Source organism: Camellia sinensis, chromosome 5, assembly GCF_055761805.1.
Source record: "Camellia sinensis isolate YWXY chromosome 5, ASM5576180v1, whole genome shotgun sequence".
NCBI lineage: Eukaryota > Viridiplantae > Streptophyta > Magnoliopsida > Ericales > Theaceae > Camellia > Camellia sinensis.
Genome location: NC_138965.1, coordinates 190,698,589 through 190,708,980, shown reverse-complemented (window position 1 = coordinate 190,708,980; position 10,392 = coordinate 190,698,589). Strand labels below are relative to the sequence as shown.

The window sequence follows — 10,392 nt, the reverse complement described above, 5'->3', positions numbered from 1 at the left end:
CAAAAGATCAAGCATGAACAATGTGAGCATGGTATAGAAAAACACATAACTATGAAGCATAAGAAAATCAAAGCAATATATTCACCACCAGACTCATACGCACGCACAGAGACATCAACAGCCCATAAAGACATGAAGAAGAGAACACAGATAAACCCTAATACACCAGACTCACTAAAGAAACCACACAAAAAAAAATCAGACAATAGGACGAGGACAAGGTGAGAGAGAGAGAGAGAGAGAATCACAAAAAAACGAGATACAAACCCCACAAAATCACAAACCCAACACCTATTAAAACAAAAAGGAACAAAAAAATCAACGAAAATAAAAGAGGGTAAAACTTACCAAAGAACAAATCGGTGGGCAGGACGGTGAAGGTGAGGGAAAATCGACCACAATGCAGCCACAAACCAAACCCTAGATCGAGAGAATGAAACAGAAAAAAGAACTGACTCGAAGAGACGAGAGAGGGAGTTAAGTATGAAACAGGTACGCTCGAGCGTACATATTACCGCTCGAGCGTAAAACAATGCTAGCAGACTCCCGCACGAGCGTGCAAAGGGCCGCTCGAGCTCAAAAATCCATCTCTCAGAACTGACAAAACACGAACAAACTGCTGCAAGAGTGAAAAAAGCGCTCGAGCGTAAAACATGCCGCTCGAGCGTAAAGAACCCCCCCTTTTTTTTTTTTTTTTTAAAAAAAAAAAAGCAAAACACACCTAGAAAGTCCTGTAACAAGCAAGGAGAGCAAGTGAGACTAAACCACAAAGACAAGAAAATCCATCAAATGATGAGTCCTGCAAATTTTGAGAAAAGAGATGAAACACCAGCTCATGAACAACACAGATAGTATTAGATCAAAGCCACACGCATCATGAGAATGCATAACTCAAAAACACACATGAGAGCTCATGTAAAAATGTGTGTGTGTGCAATCCTTGAGAGCCACAAAGCTAGAGTTAATCCTAGTAGTGATCGGATGGCTGGACCTCCGACACGAGTAACTAACTATCACAGAGAAAAGTCAAACCACTAGGAATCACAGGGTATTTGTTAAGTAAAAGCGGAAGCTCCCCCTCAGACATATATTTTTTTTTTTTCTTGTGGGCACTCACTGGTGGCATGCACGCTCAAGAGTATGGATTCCAACCAGAGAAGAATGAACTTAAAATGATGGCCTGGTTGGTGCCTCTGAGGTAGCCTTTTCCTAATGCCCGGAGATCATGTACTGAGGGAGAAACCATGGAAGTGAACTAAGGCGGTAGATGGTTAAGGGACTTAACATCACCCATGATATACTAGTATAGGTCAATTTCTCCGCAAAAGTACACGAAACACTATCAGTGGTCCATAGAGAACTTTGATCACTTATGCGGAAACCCCTGCAACAGTTTAGCTCAAGAATGTGTACAGAATGAGATCACGAAGTAAATGAGTATGGGCATTCAGAATGAGCTATGAACAAAGATGTAAAACAAATTTTGTACGAAACATGAGCAGTGTTCATTTGAATATTTTTGGAGCAAAAGATACCAGGACTCAAACACAATGAGATTAACATATCTAAGAATAGTAAGTCAGACACTCACACTCACCTCACGAATACAGGAAACAATCTAGTTACTGAGCATTACACCCAAGGTCTTTCTAAGAAACTCAAATCGAAGAAGATCAAGGGGTTTTGTAAAAATATCAGCTTTTTGATGCTCAGTAGGGATATGTTCCAAAACAACAAGGCCTTCATCCACTAACTCTCGAATAAAATGATGACGGATGTCAATATGTTTGGTGCGAGAGTGTTGGACAGGATTTTTTGAAATGTTTATGGCACTTGTGTTATCACAAAAAAGAGTGAGGGTATTCTGTTCTATTCCATAATCATGAAGCATTTGCTTCATCCACAACATTTGTGCACAACAACTCCCTGCAGCAATGTACTCAGCCTCAGCAGTGGAAAGAGAGATGGCATTCTGCTTTTTACTATGCCAAGAAACCAAATTATTCCCAAGGTAAAAACACCCCCCGGAGGTACTTTTCCTATCATCAGCACACCCTGCCCAGTCGGCATCAGAAAAACCAGTAATTTCGGCTGTAGTATCAGTGGAAAACCAAACCCCATACCCCAAGGTCCCATTAACATACTTGATGATGCGTTTTACCGCAAGAAGGTGAGACTCTTTAGGACTGGCTTGGTAACGAGCACAAACACCGACACTGAAAGAAATATCAGGACGACTGGCGGTGAGATACAAAAGACTCCCTATCATACTCCTATACAGGGTAGGATCAACATCAATACCAGAGGAATCTTTGGAGAGGTGAAGACTGGTGCTCATTGGAGTGCGTGCATGCTTGGAAGACTCAAGACCAAACTTAAACACAAGATTTTTCGCATACTTAGACTGAGACACAAATATACCTGAAGGAGATTGTTTAATTTGAAGACCCAAAAAATAAGACAACTCTCCCATCATGCTCATCTCAAACTCATGTGTCATGCAATCCGAAAAATATTTCACAAGATGTTCAGCAGTGGATCCAAACACAATATCATCAACATAAATCTGAGCAACAAGAATATGAGACTTAGTATGTTTCACAAATAAAGTCTTATCCACACTACCCCTTTGAAAATCATTGTCAAGAAGAAATGTAGTAAGCCTATCATACCAAGCTCGAGGGGCTTGTTTCAAACCATACAAAGCCTTGTCTAACTTGTAGACATGATTAGGACATTTAGGGTCCTCAAACCCTTTTGGTTGCTCAACATATGCCTCTTCTCTCAAGTACCCATTCAAAAAGGCACTTTTCACATCCATTTGAAACAATTTAAAGCCAAGAAAACATGCAACACCAAGCAAAATACGAATAGATTCGAGACGTGCAACTGGGGCAAACGTCTCATCATAGTCAACACCCTCTACTTGTGTGTAGCCTTGAGCAACCAACCTAGCTTTGTTCCTAACAACTGTACCATTCTCATCAGATTTATTTTTAAAGATCCACTTGGTACCTATCACATTCATGTCTCTAGGTCTGGGAACTAGAGTCCAAACTTTGTTACGTTCAAATTGACCTAATTCTTCATGCATAGCATTGACCCAACTATCATCTAGCAAGGCCTCTTTCAAATTTTTAGGTTCAATTAATGAAACATAACACATATGTGATACCTCATCCCGAATCTGTCTTCGGGTTTTCATTCGATCCGAGACACTTCCAATCACCTGTTGAGCTGGATGATTTAGTTTCACCCGAGCTGATGGTTTAAGCTCAGGACTTGCGGTGACAGGGGCAACAGGAGTGATGTCCCTTGGAGCACTCTTTGGACTTGACCTTACCTGTGAAGATGGTTCTGTAACCATTTCTTGTGATGGGTCCGCACCTTTTCCTTGATTTTGTGATTCCGTATCCAAGATTGGAGACTCATCATTATCATCCTCATTTGTTGCTGGAGTAGGTGCACCTGTGTCATCTATAACCACATTGATAGATTCCATTAAAGATGAAGTTCGCAGGTTATAGACTCTAAACGCCCTACTAGTGGTTGAATACCCTAGAAAAATACCTTCATCACTTCGGGAGTCAAATTTGCCCAAAGGCTCTCTATCTTTGAAGATGTAACACTTACTCCCAAAAGTTTTGAAGTATTTTACATTAGGTTTCAAACCCTTCCACAATTCATATGGAGTTTGTAAAGTGCCGGGCCTTAAATACACGCGATTTATGACATACACAGCAGTATTTAAGGCTTCAGCCCAAAACTTAGGAGGAAGGTTCTTACTAAGGAGCATGACCCTAGCCATTTCTTGAACAACCCTGTTCTTCCTCTCAATAACTCCATTTTGTTGTGGAGTAATAGGAGCAGAAAATTCATGCTTGATTCCATGCATATCACAAAAATCCGAAAACGAACTATTTTCAAATTCACGACCATGATCAGTTCGGATTCTTGTGATACGCCCAATGGAAACACCCTGTTCATTTTGGATTTTAAGGACTAAGGCCTGGAAAGTATCAAACGTATCAGATTTTTCCCTTAAAAAATTTACCCACGAAAATCGAGTAAAATCATCAACAGTTAAAAAAATGTATCTTTTACCTCCGATGCTTTCAGTGCAAGTAGGACCCATTAAATCCATGTGAACCAATTCAAGAGGACGTTTGGTTGTAAAGTTGTTCACCTTTTTATGAGGAGCACGGGTTTGCTTGCCAAGCTGACATGGTCCACACACATGGCTCAAATTCTTACCTAGTTTAGGTATTCCCCTCACAAGCTCTTTGTTGGCTATCTTAGTTAGGCCATTGAAATTCATGTGACCTAATCTTTGATGCCACAAGTCAATGTTACTAATGATGGCAGAGTGACAAATGAGATCATTAGTAGTAACAATCCCATAGCAGTTATCAGATGTGCGAACCCCATGTAAGACAGTATTTCCCTTTTTATCCAAAATTTCACATTTATTTTTTGAAAACAATACTTCATGATGGGAATCACACATTTGACTAATGCTTAAAAGATTTGCTTTAAGACCATCAACTAGTAGAACATTATCTAGCTTGGGAAGACCAGCAACACTTATAGAGCCCTTACCAATGACTCTCGAAGTGCCGCCATCTCCAAAGGTAACAATTCCTCCTTCATATTTTTCAAGGGAGGTGAAGTAGGATTTGTTACCGGACATATGACGAGAACACCCACTATCAAGATACCACATGTGTGAATCACGTGCTTTTAGAGCAGTGTGAGCAACAAAACAAGTCAAATCCTCTTTTCTAATCCAAATCTTTTTAGTCTTGGTGTTCAGCCTAGACATGTAAGGTTGTCTCCTAACCCAAAAAGTATTAGAATTTCTACCCTTTTGAGACACCTTACCAAACAGTTCAAAACAGTAAGAACGAATGTGGCCATACCTACCACAGTGATGACAAATAAAAACCGGTTTTACCTCCTTTTTGTTGATTTTACCAGCTTTAGGTAGACGGAGAGAGAGATCAGCCTGGTCTACCTTCAATTTTCCCTTTGCTTGACTCTTCTTGTCATGTGAAGTAGAGGCCTGACCCTTGTGAGCTGTTGCACCATAGCCTAACCCACTTTTGTCGCAACCCATTTGTTGAGACCCGAGGATGTCTTCTAAAGATTTGGAACCTTTGTTCCACATGGCAATAGTGGCTCTAGCAACCCGAAGCTCTTCATCCTTTTGACAGACTATCTCTTCCAATCTGACTTGTGACAGCTCAAGACTTTCAAGCTTTTCTTCATATGTGGAATACACCTTCAGAAGTTCATTCCTTTCAGTTTCACAGGATAGTAATTTTCCACATAAGTCTTGCCTGTCACTCGAGATCTTGACGATATTCTGCTTTGCCTCTACAAGTTCTCCTTTCAGCCTGACATTCTCACTCTCACATGTCTTGAGCTTGAGAGAGAGTTTGTCATTGAGTTTGGACAAATTCAAAGATTCCTCGTACAGCTTTTCGTAGGCTTGTTGTAGTTCATCGCCATTGATCTCATCATTATCCTCAGATGTTTCATCATCCTCTTTTTGCTCTTCATTCTCCTTGACCTCATCCAGTCTAGCAACTAAGACAGGAAGGTTGCTGGATGGTAGTGAAGGCGAATTTTCTCTTTCATGGAATTGGCTCAAAATTTCCCATGCCTCTTTAGCCTTTGTGCAATGAACAACCCGTTGCTGTTCTTCAGGAGAAATTGTCCCACGAATAGTGATCAGGGCTCTCTGATTGCTCGGATTGTCAGCCCTGTCTGTATCTTCTTCAATGGCCTGCCAGCCTTCTGGATCAAAAGCTCTCAGAAAAGCTCTCATTCTGATTTTCCAAAACAGGTAGTTACTCCCATCAAAAGTAGGAGCAAGATGCAAGTTCTGACCACGAGCTAACTCTGCTGGCTTAGGAGGAGGCGGTGTGAAAGTAGACCAAAATGCCATGAAAGCACTATCCCCGTCTTCTCCAGATTCAGGTTCTTCGGGTTCTTGCTCCGACCCACTTTCATCATCCCAAGTTACAGTGTAGACTTTCTTTCGATTCTTTTTCGAAGGGCATTCAAGGGCAATGTGACCAAAACCTTGACATTCATAGCACTTGACCCCTGATCCCCTTACAATTTTTTTCTCAGTAGTTTGAGCAAATTTTGGTGGAACAGTTTTGAGTTTGTCATTACTCTTATCTTTTGAAATAGGGGCTCTGAAATTCGGCTTCTTTTTCAAAAAAATTTTAAACTGTTTTGTAAGCATAGCCGTCATCTCAGACTCTAAATCAAATTCAGTCTCCGGAGGTTTTGCAGTCTCATGGGCACTCGTGAAAGCCATATTTTCTTTTTGCTTTTTCTTAGAAATTTGGTGGGCTTCATAAGTCTGCAAATTTCCAACCAATTGATCGAGCTTGAGGGTATCAACATTCTGAGCCTCCTCAATGGCTGTCACCTTTGGTTGGAACCTCTCGGGAAGGGACCTCAAAATTTTTCCAACAACTTTTGCTTCCGGGATTTTTTCACCGAGAGTGAAACAGGAATTCACGATATCACTGAGTTTAGCATAAAATTCATCGAACGTCTCATCGTCGCGCATAAAAAGGGTTTCAAAGGCGGACGTGAGACGTTGAAGTTTTGACCTTTTAACAGAGGTAGTACCTTCGTGAATCGTTTCAAGAATATCCCACGCCTCTTTTGCTATTTCACACGTGCAAATTCGACGGAATTCTTCAGGTGTGACAGAGTAGAAGAGGGAGTTGAGAGCTTTGCTGTTCCAACTCGAATTCTGGTAATCGGTTGTGTCCCATTTATCAAGGGGTTTAGGAATATCAATCCCATCAATGGTGATTGTAGGTTCACTCCACCCAAAGATTACGGCGTGCCAAACTTTCTCATCGATGGATTTTAAAAATGCTCTCATACGAGCTTTCCAATAACAATAGTTTGTACCGTCAAGTAAAGGGGGTCTATGAGTGGAGTTACCTTCACGAATAGAATCCATGAAACTAATCACACGAAATCACACTCCTATAGTTTTGAAAAAACAAAGAGTGACCCGCTCTGATACCAATTGAAAATCCTACGTGATTCGTGATTAGATCAAGATTAACTAATTCCAAAACCCAATAAATTCCAAACACTCAACCTAAAATCATCAAACACTTACGAGAGTGATTTTAGTTTGTTTGTTTTTGAGAATGAACAATAAATCAACACAAACGATTTTTTACGTGGAAAAAACCACAATTGAAGAACCTTCAATTGTAATCAAAAACCACGGGCGAACCGCCACTATCAATCCACTACTGAAGAACGAAAAGATTACAAAGAAATCATACAAATTACCCAACCCTAGTCAATTTGTCTCTGAATCTGCTGTAACTCTTTTCACCACACCTTCGTCACGGAATTGATCCTGAAGTTGATTCCACACCACAACTTCACTTGTCGAATTAACGACTACGTAGACTCAAACGCCTTTTGAATCCTACGCTTTGATCTTCGGAATCCACCGAAGAAAACTCACTTGAAACTTAAGAAGCAACCTCCTTGATGTATGAATCTCAATGCATAAGTTCAGAACTCTCTCAAGAACATCAAGGAACACTATGAAAAATCTCCAAAGAAAACTTTAAACACAACCCTAGTTTGTTTAGATCAGGTCAAGGAAAACGCGCCTCACAAAAACACCCTTAACAGCTTTAAATAGAAATCTGGATCCGCGATCTCCGCTCGAGCTCACCACATCCCGCTCGAGCGGACTGACCAAAAACGGCGTGTGAATGAGCTGAGATGCGCTCGAGCGTATGATAATCCGCTCGAGCGTAAAATCACTCCCACCAGTATTTGTGCTTGCCCTGTCAAAATACTGAAACCTGCTAATCTACGCTCGAGCTCACAAGTCTCCGCTCGAGCGGACAGAACAAAAACACAAAAAAATTACATTTGAACCACCACAAAGTTTTGTCTCCGGATTTGACAACATAGGGACCTAACAATAAGCTTTCTAGTTAAAAAAATAATCAATTACATAAAGGGCAAGTAATTATTTAAGAGTTTGATTTGTCTCAAATTGTCATCATCTCAATTTAAGAAAGCATTTGGAATTGATAGGTTCATTTTAAAATTAATTTTGAATATTCATATAAAAAAATCCAAATAATTAGACATTGATAATTATATATATTTGAATCATGTTTATTTAAAAAAAATAGACGGCAAATATAATTTCAATAATAACTATTTATTTTTTGTAATATAAATTTGATTTAAACATATAGGTACATTACATAAAATATTCTATGAGTCTTAAAAAGTAAATTGTTCGAATATGATGGACCCTACAAATCTCTCAAATTCTCTCGTACTGGGATCACAATATAAAAATAAAAAATAAATAAATAAATAAATAAATAAAACTCAACCCTTTATTCAATCCCTATAACTCATAAAATATTTATAATTTTCAAAATTATAAAAAAATATATATTTTTTAAGAAAATCTCAGGGTATATTTGTAATTTGCATTTTAAGGGTTGGTTTGGAATGTAAGTTGATTTTTTGATTTTTTGACTATTTTAATCTGTAACTAAAAAACTTCGTTTAGGATAATTTTTTTTGATTTTTTTGACTTTAAAAAAAAATAAAATAATTATATTTTATCTTGTTAGATTAAAAATTTACTTTATTTTTTTATAATTAAAATAACTAAAAGGTTAAAAAATTTGACACTCCAAACGAAGGTTAAGTTGCCCACGGCCAACTGCGTGCGCCGTCGCATGCAGCCGACATGAGCTCATCATTATAAGAAGAGAAATGTTGTGATGGTTTCAAAAGCTTCAAACACCCTCTTTTCTCTCTCGCTCTCGCTCTATCTCTCTCTCACATATTTCAACATCACATGCGCCTCCAAAACAACAGCCCCCCTCCACACCTAAATTTGTCAACGGTCAAAAATCGCTAGCTTTCGCACACAAACTTATATATCTCTCTCAGCTTTCTCAATCCCCTCCAAACCCAACACATCACAATCCCTCTCTTCTTTTTATATTTTACCCAAAATCCTCCTTTGCTCTCTTTGTGGTTGTGTGTGTGTAATTCATTCCAAAAATGAGCCCATCAAAGTTCCATGGCGATGATCCATCAAGAAGGGAAATCAACGGTCCACGTCCGTCTCCATTGAGGATCAACAAAGACTCTCATTCTATCCAAAAACCATCTTCTTCTTCGTATCCTCGCACATCAGATCATCAAACCCATCTTCACCAACATCAACATCAACATCAACAACAACAAAACCCAGTAATCATTTACGCTCATTCTCCCAAAATCATCCATACCCAGCCTCGCGATTTCATGGCATTGGTTCAGAAACTCACGGGTCTATCAAGCTCCTCTGCACCACAAGCTCAAAATCAACCTCGAAAAAATGGGTCTTTGTTGAATAGAAAAGATGAGATTGAAACGAAGGGTATTGAGATTGAGGATAAAAACGAGTCCTCTTCAGGAAATATTATAGATGATGACAAGTTTGGTTTGTCTCCTAGTACTTTCAATCTGAACGATGTGCCGAATCAATACTTGGCCGATATACCGCTATTCACGCCGAATTCCAGCAATTTGTTTATGTCTCCTCGGCCTCTGTATAGATATGTGGATTCAATGTTTCCATCGCCAAACATGGGTTCTGTTTTTGAAGCTATCAAGGAACTTCCACAATATTGAAATCGATGATCGATTCAAATAACTCCCTAATGATTTCTGCGTGTTTTCTCATTCATTGTCCATAGGTTTGGTTTCTTCATTTTATTTTATTTTTAATCTTTTCTTTTCTTTTCTTTTTCTGTGTTCAAAAAACTGTTGATTATTACATAGAGGTTGTAAAGCATCAAAATGTGAATGGGAAGATATTCAATTTAATTTTTTCGCCGTGAATGAGAAGATTATTGATCTCTCCAAATTGGGACTGTAGGTGTTGGTTTTATATATAAGACCGCGAAATGCTCTTGTGATTATCCCTTGCGATAATCCTTTCAAAGTTGGTTTAAGGAGGTGTCAATGATGGTTAAAATGATTTATAATTGATTGGGTATTCAAATCATTATATGAGAACCTTACAATTGTATTGCAAGAATTACTAATTATTGAAGAGAATCTGATTCCGCTGTGTACATCTCTGTTACGTAATTTTTTACAAATTTATATTAGTGATTATACAAAAATTTATAAGTTAAATATAAATTCACATGAGGTCACGAAAATTTATATGATTATGTAAATTTATGTTGAACTTATATATATTTGTGAAATTATTTATGTAAATTTGTAAAATTTTAAATAATTTTATGTAAAGTCATTACATGTGGTGTGCAATACACAACCAAGATTTTTCCTTTACAC

General features: G+C 38.5%; 1 protein-coding gene across 1 annotated transcript; it reads left to right on the top strand.

The window, feature by feature from the left end:
• The first annotated feature begins 8,882 nt into the window (after positions 1-8,882).
• Positions 8,883-9,922, top strand: PDE337 (VQ motif-containing protein). Its single transcript, XM_028213912.2, has one exon. It carries the CDS (start codon positions 9,103-9,105, stop codon positions 9,715-9,717), a length of 615 nt encoding a protein of 204 aa, XP_028069713.2. The 5' UTR covers positions 8,883-9,102; the 3' UTR covers positions 9,718-9,922.
• The last annotated feature ends 470 nt before the right edge of the window (positions 9,923-10,392 follow it).